This window comes from Clinocottus analis, unplaced genomic scaffold (genome assembly GCF_023055335.1).
Source record: "Clinocottus analis isolate CAN_PGR_092001 unplaced genomic scaffold, fCliAna1.0.p SCAF_20, whole genome shotgun sequence".
Classification (NCBI taxonomy): Eukaryota; Metazoa; Chordata; class Actinopteri; order Perciformes; family Cottidae; genus Clinocottus; species Clinocottus analis.
The window spans coordinates 2,657,961-2,676,909 of NW_027175932.1; the positions used below are offsets into that span (position 1 = coordinate 2,657,961).

At 43.0% G+C, this 18,949-nt stretch overlaps 1 protein-coding gene across 2 annotated transcripts in view; it reads right to left on the reverse strand.

Annotated features, from left to right (window-relative positions):
* Nucleotides 1-18,949, reverse strand: part of LOC137791248 (ankyrin repeat and BTB/POZ domain-containing protein 3-A) — a 122,105-nt gene that overhangs the window by 13,196 nt on the left and 89,960 nt on the right. For both annotated transcript variants that reach the window (XM_068585975.1, XM_068585974.1), the window contains exons 3-5: nucleotides 9,205-9,415; nucleotides 4,101-4,253; nucleotides 2,156-2,321 (exon numbers count right to left, since the gene is read on the reverse strand). In XM_068585975.1, coding sequence (XP_068442076.1) covers nucleotides 2,156-2,321; nucleotides 4,101-4,253; nucleotides 9,205-9,415 — 530 coding nt within the window. The remainder of the gene's footprint in view (nucleotides 1-2,155; nucleotides 2,322-4,100; nucleotides 4,254-9,204; nucleotides 9,416-18,949) is intronic.

Below are 18,949 nucleotides of genomic sequence, written 5' to 3' on the forward strand. Positions count from 1 at the left end.
ATGTGAGGAAAGTTCACGCTACGTTAGTGAATATCGGGCTCACAGTTATCAGTGTGTGTTAGTCATGAGGGTCATCACACATTACTGTAATATTTACTGTATAATGAATGAACCCAATCAGGTTCATTCCACTTCGCTCTTATAGGAAAAACTATGACATTATCATACATTTAGAGCTCTTCCGTGTTATGGATTGAGCATGATTCACTTCTATACGATCAGACTTCTTTTTGCAACCAGAGGAGTCGCCCCCTGGTGGCCAGGAGAGAGAATGAACATTTATGGCGCTGTACAGGTTGCAGCCCTGTACAAATATGATAATTATTGTACATTATATGACAATAGATGTATTGACAATACCAAAATATAATATTACATCCAAGTATTTTTAACAAAAGACTTCAAAAACTAATTTTAATGATGTTTTTCTCGGCGATGAAGGATGTTTGCTTTTTGTACGTTCATAAACAAATGGCTTAATTGCAGCGCTCTGTTTTTTGAGGATTTAACACCTAATTAATGAAGTGTTCTCGCCTGTTAAGAGTTGAGCTCGTTGAGTCATTATCGTACCGCACAAACACCCGAGACTCTTTGCTCGTTCCTCTTGTTAACTGCATCATGAAAAATCAGCGCTATCAGCAAAGCCCTGAAGAGACCGTTAGCGGCTCGATAAGGAGCTCGCCAACCGCTGTGCTCTTTAGTCCTATAGGAAAAAAACACACATTCTGCAAGTCCTTTCTTTGGGTAATGGTCTTTAAATCACCATCTTGTCATAATAACCTCTAAAGTGCCATATGTACGTGTTAACCGCCGTCTACTGATCAGGCCCGGGCCTTAAATATGCTCAGTATTCATACCTAACGTACGACTCATTTCCTCCTCATCCGTCAGAGACGTTTCCAGCAGAATTCTCTCAGGGTCTAATTTTCCAGACATAGTCATAACTGCCTCAAAATAGCTGTGTCTTTCCACGGAGAGCGACAGCAGAGGTGGGCTGTGAGAACTCCCCGACATTACTTCTTATATCCGCCACCGCGTGAGAGCAACTCACCGATAGAGTTATTGAAAAAGGGTGAAAAATAACTAAAGGACTTTGTGTTAAAAGCAGGCGGTGTCACAGCTTCTACCCTGAAAACAAAGCCAAAAGCGACCTTTGATCGTACGCGTGATCGGGGCTCAACGCGGGCCTTTAACGCCGCGCGCCGAAGCCCTTTATGTGGAACACCGGTGTCCCTTTGAGGTGATTCCTTCTTGAATATTTCCCGGACAGCGATCTACTTAATCAGCACGCGGCTAAAGGAGCGATCGGCGGCGGACCCTGATGATCATTGTGATGAGTTCAAATGCCATCAGTGACGGCAGCTTTGCCTTTATCGCTCCTGTAGCGCTGCACGGTCCCCTGCACCGTTTAGCAGCTTCTACAAGACAATAAAGAGCTTCTATGTCACCGAAGCTGGTTCTTTATTTGAGGAGGTGAGGCAGAAAAGTGTCAGTCAATACAATTATTTATACTCATAAGGACCTGTAAATAGATATATAGATCAATAACTAGATATAGAGATAGATAGATAGATAGATAGATAGATAGATAGATAGATAGATAGATAGATAGATAGATATTTTATTCATCCCTAGGGGGAAATTAAAGGGTTAGTTAGTCAAATACTGTTAAATATGAAATGTTCTGTTCCAGTTGATGCTAGAAACCAATATGGTAAAAAAAAAGGTGCTTTGTAGAAACGCTGAACATCAAGTATTTTAGAGGATCTGAGAGGAGACCTGGCTGGCTCGGCTTTCTGAACAAGAAAAAAATCAAACAGCACTATTAGCTTCCACTTAGCACAGCGAGGAATAACCAGTTTTTTCCATTGAGTGGAGAAGGAAGAAAATCCCTAATGACATTACCACTTGGACTCAGTAAGATATCGACCTGGCGCTCAAAGCGAACGCATCAGAGCTCAGTCCAGGAAAAGTGTTGCAGAATCAGGTGCAAATGGACCGTGAAGTCATTTCTTCTTCATTGTTTGGATACAAAGTAGCTCAGCTACTAGCAGTCTGTTTATTTAAGGGACATATCTGCATTCAGATGTGTATTAGTCACTGCTGTATTAAACATGTAAGTAAAGAGAGTGTGTTAGGTGTCGAGGGAAGTCACCTGTTCGCTCATGCTGTTGATGCCGTCCGGCCCCAGCAGGTTCACGGCCTGCTTGACGAGGTCCGTCCGACCGCAGTTGAGCATCCTGAAGCCCAGGTCCTGCAGGAACTTGGCCTCGGTGGAGGCGGCGTCCAGCTTCCTGGTGGCACAGAAGCAATCCTCCGCTCTGCAGGTGGAAACAGACGATCCATTACTGTGATTAAGTGGGAGTTTATCTCAGGAATGGATTTTGCAATCTGCGGAGAAACATCTCCATCGCACGCTGAAGGAAACAGCTCCAACTTTCACTCTTTAAATTATAATATTCGCTGCGATTTCAGAGGTTTATTACGAGTATTGGGGCTGTTTTGAATTCAAAGCTATTTTTCTCTACTTCCTTCCTTCCCCTAAAGAAGCTTTTCTCCAGGTAAGGCTTTCGCTATGACTCATTATTGCACTCATGTCTCCCGTAAAGCCTCTTAATCCAATCCGCGAGCAGCCGTCACAGCTGCCGTCTCCGTGAGGTCACAGAGGAGCCGATTCATGATGTTTTGTCAAATGTTACGCGACAATTATAGCTGACATACGTAAAGAGATGTTAATTGGCAATTCACACCTCTCAGTGTTTCATTTATTATTCCTCCGCAAGCATTCGAGATGCGATGCGACTCTTCAACCCTCTGACACCGACACAACGCCGCAGACCGGGCCGGCGTGTGACAAGCATTGTGTGCGGCTGGGTGACGGGTGTGTTTGTGAGGGGATGAAAGAGGAGAAGCAGGGGAGAATATAGAGTGAGATGGAAACGAGTGAAGAGAAGATTTATCCCCAAGTCAGGAAGCTAGCAGACTAGTCGCTGCTGTCCATTAAAAGAGAGACAAACACACTTAATTTAGTCACTTTCAGGTTAGATATTCCAGTTTAACAAGAGTCTATTGCCATGCTTTAAGCTAAATGCTAGCATCAGCATGCTAACGTGCTTGTTTTTAGCAGACATGATGTAAATCATCCGGGTTTAGCATGCTAACATTAGCTGATACTAACATTAGCTGATGGGAATGTCTTTAGTTTTACATCTGTGTGGTCATAAACCAAAGCAGCGGGCTTATTATAAATTGGATCTGATGATGGCGCTAGATGAAAAGCAAAAGATTTCACTAAAAACCACAAATGTAAAGCTTTTAAATCTCATTGGGGACAGAAAGAAAATGTCATGGCAACATGTCCTGCTATCGTAATGATCAAAGCACAGACTGATCTTAATTAGTGCCAGAGTGACAATTTACGGATGATATGTGACCACATCAAAGAGCCACAGCAACCAAAACCTTGACAAAGAACACACACACACACACACACACACGCACACACACACACACACACACACACACACACACACACACACACACACACACACACACACACACACACACACAACATTTGTGCTGACCGGACTTTTAGATTTTCTATCTCTGGCTTTTGATTGCTTTTATTTTATTCTCCTTTACTTTTCGAGCTATTTCAGTAGTTTTACTGACTTTTGAAAGAGGGTTGGTTCTTGTTAACGTTGTTGTTGTTATCGTAAGCGGTTTTATTGCTGTTGATTTATTGTCTTTGTGTTTTTTCTGTGGACCTGAGGAGGAGTTGTTGACTTGGTAGTGACTAATAAGGATCCAAACAAAAAAGTAATCAAATTAAATCTTACAGGCCAACAGAGGACTTTATAGAACTATAGGTACACACTCGTATTAGATGTTGTTGAAGGAGAGTTTGCATTTAGGATTTAAAAAAGATTTATACAAAGCTGGACCTTTTGAATGCCATGAGAGATTTCTGAGTTAAGCTACTGACTTAAGGGCAAAAGTTTATGATGATTAAAACTTCCAGAAGCAAGGAGGACTTCCTCCTTCCTTCACTCCTGAAGTTTATCTCCAACCAGTGAGATGTGGTCTCATCATATCCTTACTTTATTTGTCGGGGTTCACAGTCCACCCCGGGGAGCAGCAGCCTGGCGGCCTGCCTCACGTCGTCGCTGTCCACAGAGAAGCTCCGTCGATGCTCCGTGTGGGCCACCGCCACCCGGATCCACTCCATCAGCGGAGGCAGTACCAGGAACGGCCTGCAGGGGGCAACACGCAACGTCAGGACCCTTTAGCATCACTTTTCAACAGGCGGGCGAGTCCGATAAGACTTTTAAACTACTCGGTTAGGTTGAGATAAAGATCATGGTTTGTGTTAAAATAAGTTTGTTACGCCACCGAAGTTACCTTTGTAATTTAAGTATGTTTTTTTTAAATGAGTTAAGTATGTTACTAAGTAAAAGTACTATTACACTCAGCATGCATGATGCCGTGCAAACAGTAGGTCATCAAAAACATTTACTGCATTGAAATAAACATATATGTTAAATAATGTGCAATATGAAGATAACATAAATGTACACACAAGGCGTGTCATATTTACAAAAACTGATAAATAAGCACTAAAATAAAACGTCCATTCACAAATACAGGCCATCAATATATAGTATCATGATTAGTGTGACCTATGTATGTTTCAATAAATTCGTATGAACTAATCGGACACACACTAAACTGCTCTCTTCACCTTTCACATCAAATAACTCAATAGAGACGCTGGTAGCACACACACTTTCTAATTAAAGATGCCTTCACAGAACTGAAAAGGCAGCTACACTAAATCAATATTCATCATTTATAACTCAAGATAGCGCAGAACCAAAAAAAGATTGAAATGCCGCAACCTCCCTAAACGCCGTTGTTACCTTCTTTAATCAAAATCAGTAATGAGTCTTGCCTGGCTGACATGTTCATAATTCATCATTTATTTCCAGGACTAGTGTGTGTGTGTGTGTGTGTGTGTCTGTTTGTATTCTCTAATCACATAGCCTCTAACTGTCTAACACACACACATGCTTATGTTGTTCTGTCTGTTATTTATCTTTTCCACCCACAATGCAACAGCAGCAAAATTCAGGTCATCCATTCCTCAGACATTTGACCTCTTTACATCAATGAGCTGTTGTTCATTACAGAAAAGATAAAGATAAAAAACACTTGGACTAAACATTTTACATGTATAACTTTCTAACTTCTTAAAAAAAAACATGAAAGAACTAAAATGTGTTTTCTTGCTAAGTTACTGAGAGCAGTGTATTGTTATGAGGCAATTAGCTTATCTTAGATTAGCATAAATACAAACAGCTAGGCTGGCTCTGTTAAAATATACACATACAAACACCACTATCTTGTTTATCTAATCCACACACAAATAGAAATATGTTTTTTTTCCCCATATAATGTCAATATTTGAGTGTTTGCTAGCTTGTCAAGCTTTGCATTCTCGCACGCCACATATGCTAATGCTGTTTGCATGTTTGCAGGGACAATAATGCCAGATTGAGAGCTGTAACTGTAGCGACCAGTAGCTAACTAAGCTAACATTAGCTACATGAGTTGGTTGAAAACACACTTTTTTTTTTTGAGACGGCAGCACAGTATCAAGCAATGCTAATTGCCCAATTTCACCAGCTTTTATGTTTTTATAAGAAAAGAAATAACTGCCAAAACTCTGGGGGGTAAAAAAAGGTGCAAAGTGACTTTGTAATCATGTCATTTCTTGTTCAATGTGCTGCTTCTGCTGCACATTGTTGGCGTTCTCGGACATTTATTCAGTCACACTGACTTCACGCCGCTCAGATTTGTCTTAACACATTCAACACCATGTTCAAGAGGGCTTCTCTGAGCTAACGCTAACGCACGGGATTGAACAATATACATTAAAATACTCCAAATATAAAACACAACCTATCAAAAATATCCCAAAACAGCAAACACAAAGTGGTCATTTACGATTTTACCGTTAGCTAAAATTACTAATGTTGTATTTAAATAACATTGTGAAAGCTAATGCTAACTACAGGATATAATTTTAGCTAACGTTAAATCCTAATTGACCCCTTTGTGTGTATAATAATATAGTTATCTAGCAAATACTTTACTAAATCAACGTATCATCATCTGGTTTCTTGTTTAAAATATTTATATACATGTATGTATTGGATCTTTATTATTTTCCTGGACTTGATGGAGTTTATTGATCTAATTTATACGATGAGTCGTTGGCAGCGTGCCTTCAGTACATCCTCCTCATTCATAATAATCAAACTGTCTCTACTCTGTAAAATTAAACTTATGACAAAAAGAACAGTTGGTATATATATATATATATATATATATATATATATATATATATATATATATATATATATATATATATATATATATTGTACAGCTTTCTGCAGTCCCCGAGACTTAAAGCAGGTCATTGGTAGATAGGAAAAATCCCTTTCACCAGCTTCAGCAGATATAAAGCTCGATTATTTCTCCCATTTGCACTTATCCATCATGACTATGGTCTTTTTTTAAGAACTATTGCAGTTACCTTTAGAAAAGAAATGTACTTATTATGAAAGAAAGATGAATATAGTAGAGATAAAGATAATTCAGTTTCGATAATATTAAGGCTTTTAAAACCATTAAACAGTCTCAGATGTACATTAGAAGACCTTAAAACGTTAAATAAATTGGGCTAATTTCATGATATAGCCAGTTAGATTATATTAGGGATCTATCAGTGAAAGCCCCAGCACAGCTTTACTCCCTCTGGCACACCATAATTTCCCAAAAAAAAACATTCAAACAAGCACGTAGCCGACTGAGGCAAACCATTTGGGACTGTTGTGTTTACCGTGTCTGCAGCTGCTCGGTCCTTCTGTAATGTAGCTGTAAGCTCATGTTTAATGAAGGCAGCAGCTTTTAGATATTGACACTCTGTGTTTGACTAGTGCTTTTTTTTTTTGTGCCAGGAATTTGAACTCTGGCGAAGGTTCAAAAGCTGCAGTTTAGCAGTTGGCTGGCGAATGTGACAAATTAGACCTCCTCACTTTTTTTTTTTTTCTCCCTCAGAGCTTGTTCGCGTCCCAAAAAGACATATCTGCCGTTCTGAGGTTTGCAGAAGAGGAAGGAGGTCTGGAATGAAAACATGCAGGGGTAATGTTATCCATCGATACAGACAGCGGGGCCTGCAGCGACAACCCGAGCTGCCAGTGTGGAAATCACTCCTCGGATGCAAACATCTGGGCGAAAATACTATAAAATCTACTGCAGCTCGGTTACTATTTAAAATCCCTCTGCATCCTTCTTCGCTCTTATTAGCTTCAAGAAATTGGGGCGATAAACTCATTTTCTTCTCATGTTAACGTCGAATAAAGTCAATGCGGAAAAGTCACTCCCCTTCCATAATGTACCACCTCACAAAAGGCTTATCTGCAGCTTCAACACAGTCACTAAAAGATCTTTTTTTTTAAAATCTCATTTCATCCCGCTGTTTTTCGGGCCCTCTTTTCTTTTCTTACTCGTCTTCAACCTTTCGGCAGAATGCTAAATAGAGAATTTTTCCGTCCCGGGGGAGGAATCCGAGAGCCTGCTGACATGTCACTCCGCCTGACATTACTGACGCTCCCCGAGGGTTTCATCTCCTCGGAGTGCAAGGAAAAAAGACGTCGGAAAAAATCTGTCCATTCGTCCATCCGAATCAAGCCCCTCTGGTTCCCATCAAGGTGATCGACGCCCAGGGAAGTGTCGGCGCCGCCACGGGCCCGTGCAGCCTCTTGCGGGGATCGCAGAACTTGTGCAAGAAAAGTAGTGAACGTCCGCACCAACCTTTTTGGAACCGGTTGACATTATTCCAGCTCCTGGAAGTTTGTGAGACAAACTGACAGAGGCAATATGGCTGAAAGGATATATGTGTCTACCTATCAAAGACAGAGAGCTTTTAAAGTGTGTAACGTGTGCCAGAAATGTCGCTGATGGACGTTTTGGGAGATTGGATTGTAACTTACACACAGATTTCCAAGAGATAAAAATCCTCCCGCTGCTTGATTTACAGCTCAACGAGTGAAGGCAGAGCGCCACATATCATACCGTACGCGGTGGCTAATTGACACAAAGCAATTAGCGACGACGGGAACCTTTTTATTTAAATGGCTCCTTTTTTGGGCTCTTAAGTGTTTGCTCAGACTTCTGCCATGTTGGGCTTCTGCAAACGCTGCCAAGAAAGGCTTTAAATTTGCATAAATTGACCCTTTACAGCCAAAGTAGTTCAGTTGTTTTCAAGAGTGTAAGGTGGGACTCCGGAAATATCATGCGACCGTGTCAGGTTTTTGTGTTTGTGTGGTCAAATAACTTAAAGTATGCCAATTAAAAGGAACCGCAGAGTCAAAAACAGTCACTGTAAAAGCCGCTGACTCATTACTAACCTGGATATTAATTACAGGCCGTCACAAAAAAAATATTTGCTATTTGTCTGTCAAGTGCGGAAATGAAATATCATCTAAAGTTATGTATCATAGAACATTTAACGATTGGATTTACACCTTGTTGGCTGTTTCTGGGGGTAAATTTCAACGTTATTGACTCTGAGTTAAGGGAAAGCGCCTGAACGCACCACTATTTCTGGTCTCAACCCTCCATGAAGGGGTTGTGTCCTTTTGGAGGATACAACAACTGAACTAGTGACACAGCTATTTGTCTCTAACTCTATTGTGCAATCAATTTCTGAAACTCGTTACTCATCATTTCACCCTGTTTTCAAACTGAGTTGCTTTGTGGTTTGAGTTCCCCTGATTTGCTTTTTTTGCACAATCTTTGCAGCATTAAGTGTCATTATTTCCTCACAGTGCAGCTGTTCTTCCCACTGTTGAGAAATGCCTATTTGCACATGCACAGGGAAACAAGAGAGAGACAATGACTCACTACTGAAAGAAAAGGAAACAATTTGCACTGGCCCAAGTCTAACAATTCAGAAATACCACCAGTGATGATGTCATGAATTATCCTTCATTTACACTGCGGATGACTTGAAGTATTGAAGAATTTAACTGCAGTTCAGCCGTCGTGGTGGACTTGGTTGCAGCTTCTTGGACATTTTTTGCATCAAACAAATAGTGTGAAAGCTGCATCGTGCACTGGGCTCACAGTCGGACTCACCTCTCGGTCTGCAAGTTGACTTTGGAGGGCTCGACGTTGGGGTTCTCCCACTCCATCTGCGGGCAGTGCATGAAGTAACACAGGGTGTAGAGGGCCTCGGGCTCCCAGTGCACCGTGGTGTTGGTGCTCTTCTGGTGGACTGGAGTGCCGTTGCTGGGGTTCTTGATGTGCAGCGGCTGCAGGTGGTGCATCGCCCGCGACACAAGATCACCTGGGAGGATATTTTTCACACATGAGGACTGCGCATGGACTTTTCTAACATGGGGAAGGGGGGGATGTCAGGAATAGAAATGCATTAAAGTGTACTGTGGAGTACACTGGGGAAACATACTCATTATAACAAAAGTCCTACGCATTACTCCCAGAGCACAGATCCATTTCTTTCACTGGTGCTTTGTCATGTGACTGCTTCAGCACTCGCTCCTTCATTCACACACCCTCTGATTCACCGTGCATTTAGTCATACACATGTGCCCACACAGTGCTCGCTGAGTGGGAAATTGCAGCCTTGGAAATGAAATCTTACGCACATCGTGCCTCTCTCAGTGAAATTGTGTAAGCCCTTGTTCTGTCCTCAAATGGGGTGAACTTCCTCTCACTAGAAACGTGGTTGTAGGTTTGTGTAGGACCAACGGATGCGTTAAACTTGTCTGTATATTAAAGGATAATTCATATTTTTGTAGCTTTGAGCCGTTGTTTCAGTCCAGTTTCAGTCGACACAAAGGCTACAGCAGCATTAGCTAAAATAAATGTATTTCACACTGATCTTAGACTTAGGTTGAATAAAGGAATAGCTCAATATTTTTAGAAACAACGTGTAGTCCCTCTCTGGCCGGCTACAGCTAGCAGCTTAGCTTAGCACAAAGTCTGGAGCGTTTTTTTTTTACCTCCGTACAGACCGAAGCTAGCCGTTTCCCCCTTGTATCTAGCCTGTATGCTAAGCTAAGCTAACCATCTCCTGGCTCCAGCCTGATATCTAACGTACATATATGAGCGTGGAGATGTGTGCGATGGTCTTAAATAAACACATCTCGCAACATTTTCCTGTAAAAACTCAACAAACCGCAGATAAGTAAAGCAGCATGGAGAACATTTCCTGCTATCTTCCTTGATAAATGTGGTCCATTGTTTTTTAATGTGAACCTGTTTCATGCCGTGTCTGTCGGCAGCGGTGAGCGGTGAGCGAATGAAAAAACTCAGAAGACATTTTACAATTCTAATAGTTTCAAAACCCCCGAAGGAGAAGGAGGAGGAGGAGGAAGAGGAGGAAGAGGAGGAGAAGAACGAGGATGTGAATTTCAAAGTCGGAGACTCCAAAGAGGCAGATACTCAGCGCTTAGCGAGTCGTAACTCTCTCGTGTGGGATGTTATCGATGAGGTCATTAGTGGTGCATTTAAGAATAACGATACTGCTCCGAGGGGGAAAATACTGCAGGGTTGAATTCTCAGAAAAGCTAATAACCCCCATTGATCTAATTATTCACTCTGTTTATCGGAACGCTGGCTGGTTCGAGGCTTTCGGGGGAAGAATGCGGACAGAAAACGCCGCAGCCTGAATATGAATATTGTGAGTTCATGCGCGCTGGATACACAACGGGTACTACGATATGTGTGAAAGGTGTGAAGCTCTTGAGCTGCAGTGCAAACACACACAAACACACGCAAACACACACATCTGCTCTCTGATTTAGTTTGTTCCAAAAATACCCGGTCAGAGCAACGTCGGCCTGTCTTAAAAACCTCATTGCTTCGACAGAATGACACGGAGAGCGTGTGCGCTCCCGAGGTTCTCCATCTGTCAGACTAAAAGGACCCTGACAGAGTTCACAGGCAAGTCAGACGTAAAGAAGGGCACGGCGCTCACGGCGCGGCGTGCTTTTCCGGGTCCGGAGGGGGCGGGGGGGGAGCCTCATAGGCTATCTGGAAGGAATGAAACGCATCAATAAATCACTGGAAACGAGGGAAATCACGCCCGGTTCCTGCAGGATGAAGTGATTAAAGATGTGTGGCGAAGATGAAGCTCCCGTCTCCTGGTATGACACATTAGTCAAACATGATTAGGTAAGGTCACCTAGTGCGTTTAGTCAGATGAAGCAGGGTGGAGCGAGCTCCTGAAGCTGCTCACTGTGAACCAATGACATCATGATAAGACCTGCGGCTTTTCACGATTTCTGGGTTTGCACTCCCTCGATTCCTTTCCTCTAGAGATGCGAGGGGAGGAGGCGAGGAGGCGGCACGAGGAGAGAGTGAGTTTTCGGGGTGTATTTTATGTATATTTGTACTTTTAATTCAATTGACTATGCGGCATAATGTTCGATATCATTGTGAATTCACTACAGATGTCCTCCATGGCTCTGGGAACATGTCATCCTGGGAACTTTTACGATTAAATATGTAAAAAATCTATAAAAAAAACAATAGATTCATTGTTAAATGCAACAATCGTTATGTGCAGCTCTGTGCTTGGCTGTCTGTTCGTCTGGTAGCGTTCACTGTGGCGTGACACATCAATCAACCTTTCCTCTCCAGGTACTCGGGAAGTCCCACGCGGCTCAGTGTGAGTTTACGCAGTGGGCTTCTGGCCTGAATATTAACAAGTGACACATTAATAAAGATTAAGATGACGCAAAGAGCACTGCAACATCTAGTTTCTCACGACAACTAGGAGTGGGAATCAACAGAGGTCCCACAATACAATGCCGTCACAATCCGATATCATCGCGATACATTGAGTATCGCGATATATTGCAATTTATTACATTTTTTTCAACCGCAAATTGTCCCCAAAGGAAAACTTTGACGACAAAACTGTCACCAAAACGTTTAGAATTGATTAAATAAAAGATCGATACTCGGCATCTGTGTATCGATACAATATCGCCACGCAAAGTATCGCGATACAGTGCTGTATTGATTCCCCCCTCCTAACCACAACACACGTAGCAGTGAGCTAAACGGTTAGCCGTCCCTCCGAGCTACAAGTCTGATCATCAAGCGTTCGGTGGCGTCATTAATTGTTCTTTTGACTTTGGTTTTGTCAGCAGGACAACATTTGCCCCCGTCTCCTTTTTCGCTGTAATCATCAAAGCGACACTCCTGTGGGGTCCATGCTTCATCTCATTTGTATTAATCATAGAGGACAGCTTGGTGTCTTCCTCTTTTTTCTCCCAGCCAAGTCTTCCCCTCTTTTGGAAGGACTCATTAAAGAGCAGAACTTTGTTCCCTGTTCGCCGAGGAGAAAACGGCGAAACGGCACAGAGCGAGAGAAAAAAAAGCCCCGGCTTTAATGAAATGTCAACATTGTAAATTCTGTCACACGGCAGCTACAAACCCAGTAATTACCTCGTCTTTCTGAGTCTCCTAATGTAGGTTCAGGGCTGAATGTTTTCATCTAGATAATAGTTTTCTTGGAACATAAAGAAAGTAACTCGGTTCCCCTCTGACTCTGAACTTTAACAAGACTAGGAGGCTGCACTTTGGCACTAATGTGCACTAACGTCCTCACAGGGACATGAAAACATGCTGATGTTCAGCAGGTAGGATTACCACCACGTTCACGTGTTAGCATGCCAACAATTAGCGCTAAACACAAAGTATCCTTTACATTCATAGGGATGTGAACTCACTTTGAGCTCTTTGTGTGTGTAAAAAAACCCATTTTACATGCTAGATAACCAACTTCAGGTTGTTAAAATTGGCATATCTTGAAATTATTTGATGAAATTAAAAATTAGGACACGTACAACTACGTGCATAAACGACTGATGTGTGTGATCTAATTGAACAGGCGTGATCGTGACGTATCTTTGGAGCGCATTGCCCCCAACAGTCAGAAAACAAGCTTGTAAATCAGTCCGAGTAAAGTTCTTCTTATCCAACGCGACCCGGTATCAACTGTTGAGTTCCCTAATGGACGACCGAGATGGAAGATTCCTCCGCCGTCCTCTGACGCGCCGTCATGGCCTACAGCTCCCGGGGGTGCGACCGAACCGAGGACATTTAATCATCGCTCGGTAATACGACCGGCTCGCAGCTCTCTGCCTTTGGGGCACATTAGCGATTCCGCGGCAACTATTAATCACAGTCGATTACAGGACACGTCATCGTCAACACGGAGCGAGCAGATACTTCTAACCAGCGCCGCTCAAGTGGAAATTAATCACCAGTGGACGTATTTAATATCGGACATGTAGCGGGAGGTCAGCGATAACGTATACGGTAACAATGCAGCACAGGAGCTGCGTATAAGACCGCGTATATACGGCGGAAAAATGCTTTCAGCTCGGTGGCTTTGTGATCCAAAGTCACACTGCCTGGAGGTCTGGGAGTCGCCAAACAGGCTTAAAACAAAAGGGTAAAACATGTATTCTAATGTGCTTTTTCTACTCCATGGATGGAAGCCAGCGGACGACTGATCTCTCTTCTATTTTATCTTTTCCACGCAGTGGACTCATAATAATGTGACACGCTGTTTGTGTTCTGAGCGAATTCAAGCGACATGGAAGAAAAACCAGCAGGGATCTGCAAAGGTGGAGCTTGGGGGGGAAAAAACAAAGCGCCGTGCGACAAATGCTACAGGATGATTCATTCGGTCTGAAGCGCCAGACGTCGGATTTTCCAGCCATTGTGCGGCCTTGAACACAACATACAGTATCCACACATGGGCGCACATGAGGGGCCAAAGCCACAATACACGGTGGAAAAGATTCACTACATCAGAGTTTATGGGTCACATTATTCTTAAATATGTGTTATCAGCTGAGGGTGGAGCAACATAATTTCATAGTAATGAAATGTTAGGTAAGATGAGGTGTCTTTCAGATACTGTAACTTTTTGATAGAATGGTGAAAACTTAGTTTAAGTGCAGTTTCTAACCAGCGACGGAGCCATGAAATAGTGCGCAATAGAGGGCAGATGCTGAAAAAGGGAACACTTGAAGGCAGCAGCAGCATGATACCATCTGTTTTACCCCGGGATCCTTCAGCAGAACAGTTGGGTACAGAATAAATCTCTGAAATGTATTTTATTACAAATATATATATATATTTTTCCATTTCCATTGGAGTGTCCGGGGTCAGCCGGGGTCAAACATGCAGAGTCGTTCTTTTTTTACCCCCTTTCCCCGTCTTCCTTGGAAGATATTTTGATGTGGAATGAAGGTCCCGTGATGCAAGATGCTGCAAATGTGAAGAAATCCCTGTTTAGGAAAGTAAAACGCTCGTCTGTGCACTGTTTCTGCATCGAGCCCGATGGGACTGATGCTGCAGAAAGCGTTTGCGAGTCCTTGTTCCTGCGCGTGACGCCGACCAAACAGAAGTCTGCTGCTGATGTCCACTCATCTGGACCGATGATTGTGGTCGGAAGACACACAAAAAGTCCCAGAAAAGGTCTCTTCGTTAACAACTATAGTGCGAATGTGTGGAAAATAAAGCGAGACACTTCTTCATAATGACTCCTCTCAGTCTACAGAGGCTTCATCATCTTGTCTTTGCAGATACTTCCAGTCTGTGGAGATGGAGCGGGAGATTACACAAACTGTCTCTGCTTCCATTGTCATCATCTTTCCTCCTCCGACTCACAGGAGGAGACGTCTAAATGGATGCCACTTTATTCTGTCTAATGGCTGTTTTAGGGACTTCTTTTTTTTTAATGGCTCTTCCGAGAAGATCTGCAAAAAACACGACTGCACTCTCCCGATAGATCACCTCCTCACGGCTGGTCTTGATGTCCTTAAAGAGTATTTCGCGTTCATATTTCAGCAGAGGGCTTATTTTTGTTCCCTTTTTTTCTCCTTAGATATGCTTCACAATCACATTACCAGCGGAAATGACAAGTCCTGCTGTTTACTAAAACGCAGCAACAAATCAAATTAAAAAGGGGAACTCGGGGAAGATAACGCTGCAAACTCGCAGAGCAAGGCAGCAACAGCTTATCGACTGCAGAGAGAAGCGCGTGGGCATCGACTTTAAAGTAGAATATACTCATATAACTGTTTGGGTATATTGTTCATTACCTTTGCATAACAACGTTTGGTTTAGTTGGAACAAAACACAGCAGGGGCTGATGGCAGAAGTTATTAGTATTTATCCAAAAGGGGTGTAAACTTTATTTAAATCCATCCAATAGTTGATGAGATACACGAGTCCGGAACAAAGCGGTGGATCGGCAGACACTGAAAAACAAAAATCCTGGTGGTGCTAAAGGAAAAGTCAGAGGATGATCAAAGTCATTAGGATACATTATCAAGAAATAACGGACAACTGCACCAAATTTAATGGCAATCCATCCAATAATTGTGGAGATATAAATCAGTCTGGACCGGACATTAACGCCCCTGCTGTAAAAAAAAAAGATTGATGGCACGACTCCATCTCCTGCACATCTTGTGCGTAAGTTCAACTATAGTACGCTCACTTTATGGACATAATTGTAGTAATATTTCCACACGCGAGTGTTTCAGGCCCGTATAATATTTCTAACCCTTTGGAAATCGATCAACCTAAAGCACCCACTCTTGTCTCCGGTCACGTTGTCTTTGTTTCACTGCATGAGAAAATGATTATCTTTAGTAAAGTCCTCTTTCATCAATGACCGCTGCAAACAGCTGCCATTTTATTTTCTTCCTGTTTTGTTATTTTAGGAAACAGTGAGGTGAGAACCCAACGCAGGCTGTTCAATTCACCGCCTTATTACCCCAAAACTCCCATTAGCCTTCTGGGCTCTCTTCAAAACACTCAATTAGCGGCTCTTGCATTATCTCACCGCAGCACTACGGCGGGAAAGCACGGCGCCTTCTGAGCAGCAGAACTTGAAAAGTGGAAGTCAAACTTGTCGGTAAAGTTGCGGAGCTGAGCGGCGTCGCCGTGTCCGGGTTCAGGTCGGTGTTTTGTTGTTGTGTAATCGGTTCAGCGGCTGTAAAACAAAGTGCACAGTTGTTTGGGCGTGATGGGTCATTCTTTAAGTGAGTCTTTGGCTCGCCTTCGCGTTCCCTTACTTAAGTCGCCGTGCGATGCTTTCCTCAGCTGGCGGGGAAAACCGCTGAGATCTTCATCCGCCGGCCGGCCTTTGTGCTACGGCATTGTGCGACATTTTGTCACTGGGTTGTGGAGGACATGAAGGACATGAAGGACACCTCGTGACGCTTTTGAAGACAGACCCCCGAGGGGAATAACAAATACCAGAAAGCTGATGCTTGTCCTTGTTGTTTTTAATAGCAACCAGAGGAGCATATTTACAGCTTGTCAATAAAGTCAACGCAAAGACAAAGAAGTCTGCAGGTTCAAGTTGAGGTGAAGTCACCTGAAAGTCTTTCAACTTCAGTGAACTGGAGGAAAATAACATCAACCCACCTGAACTCATGACGTCAGCTGTTAGCAGCTGTTAGCGACGTTCACCATCGTGTTAGCATGCTAACGTCTAAATACTCCTGCATATGAAGGTCAAACAGCCTAAATAAACTTTTAATCTCATCTATAATTGTAAAAATAAGTTATGTTGAAGTGAACAAAGTGTGGTGAATAAGTTAATCTCATAATTTGAACTGAACATCATAAAAACCTGCTAATTACCAAAGCGGTGCAACAGTTAGCATCCTAGATTCACAGTTACATAAAAAATCTCTGTAAATGAGTTAATTTTGTTGTTTGATGGCGTTTAAACGACTTCATTCAATGCCAAGCGAGATGTAAGAACACTGGTGGAGTTAAAATGTAGTCATCAATATCCTTTAAGTTGAAAAAACTATTTTGAGTCTTGTTTTATTGAAACCGTGATTTCAAATAGTTTTGTTTTCATTGCTAAACAATATAATATAATAGGTTTTCTTCATTGCCATTCGATATTATAATGGGATTAAAGTGTGAACACAGTAATACAAAAACATAAGAATCATATATGTTATATAACAACATACTATTATTTTCATATGGATCCCAAAAGACGAGCAAACACTTTGTGTGAGCGAATCGGGATCCAATAAAGAATAAAAACGTTCACTTTTCTGCTTTAACTTCCAGTAGAAGCCTTTTGACCTTGAAACTACCAACACCACATGTGTGAAGACACACAAATGCAAACAGGGAAAATGTTGTCTTACATCTCCCTTTTGACAACTACTCGAGATTTCCCTCCAACGGCTCTTTAATCTCTTCTAATCCTGGCGGCGCCGAGCTGCGATGAGTGAGTGGGATTCCTGCTGCAGGTATCGAGGGACATTAAACCATTATGCCATCGTGAATCCCAGCCTCGCGTAATTACTGCAGCATGCGGCGACAGCCGACAAGATTTTCCAGCATGTGTCTTTTGTGGCTGGATGAAGAGGTGTGTGTGTGTGTCTGGAGGATTGTTTGTGTCAGCACACACACAAACACACACAAACACACACCCGTCGTTCTCCTAAAGGTGCTGGGAGGCAGATAAGGAAAATGGCCGCACCCCGTTCCAGCCACATCTTAACAGCCAAGTTCTTTTCTTTCAGAAACGAAAGGAAGTGAAAGGCCCTTTTTTTTTCTGTGAGGACCGAGAAAAAGGAAACGAAGAGGACTTAAATGACAGCGAGGACCTTTTCCCAGCCGCACATCGAGATACTGTTCCTTCTGACACGTCCACTAAAGAGAGAGAGATCCCGAAAAGGACACGAGGGCGACATTGTCATTAAGGGCTGCGAGTGGTCAAAATGGGCGCAATGAAGAAAGAGAAACCCTACCACTGCACCCCCGCTTTCTCGGCTTTAATGAGCTTTTTAACTTTAGTAAAATAAGTCGCGGCCGACTCATTTTTCACCTTCGTCTTCCTCTGAGAAGTGGGTCAGATGTGAGATTAGGCGAGATGATGCATGGGCGAAGCAGGAGAAGTCTTTTAACTCTAATGTGGTGCAAAATGAGGACGGCACGGACGATCTCGGAGATGAAATGTAACACCACCGCGGTGAATCTCCCCCCGGTCAGAGCCGTTTATCTCACGTCCACGTCAGCGAGCGAAGGGTTAATGATGGAGCAGCGATGGCAAGAGGCTGATCTGAGTCCCTCTGTTGAAGTGTAGGGCGCCACAGAGGAATAGGAATGCTTTGTTAATAGTAATCCATCCACCTCGTGGGTGGAGATCTGAAGCAGGTGGCGAGCGTTCCCCATGTCAGGATTCAAGCAATCGCTTCCCGGAAGAAGAGAAACGCCATCTCTCCCTCTCTCTCTCTCTCTCTCTCTCTCTCTCTCTCTCTCTCCCATTCAAACCAACTCCTGCAGCTCTGCAGTGGCAGAGGGATCCCTCTCTTTGTGAAATCCACTCAGCCCTGAAGAATAAGCACTTTTCCTCTCACTCCGGCACAGTAGAAAACACGATGACTCATTTCTCAAGCCGGCTATTGTCAGCCGGGGGGAGGAAACACAGAGCGAGAGATGCCCGAATGTTTAAAGCTCACACACACAAACATCAGCATGGCGGCCCGAACCTCAAAGTGACAATTACGCTTTTCAAATATAAAAGCTGCAAATAAACCAAACTGGTGGTTGTCTGGCTCATAGCTGTTGACAGTGCGGCAATTTTTAGAGTTGTTTTCATGGAGAAGTTGTGGTTTCGTCCTCCAGGTGTGCCGCCCGCGGCTCCTCGTCCTCACAGCTGGCGTCGAAAAGCTCGGGACATTAAGCTATTGTCTCGTTTTGTTTGGCGCAGTTTAAATAGTCGATTGCCGTCGTGACAAAGTCGTTGTTCTACAATAATGTGTTGCCAAAACGCTGCACCGGCAGTATC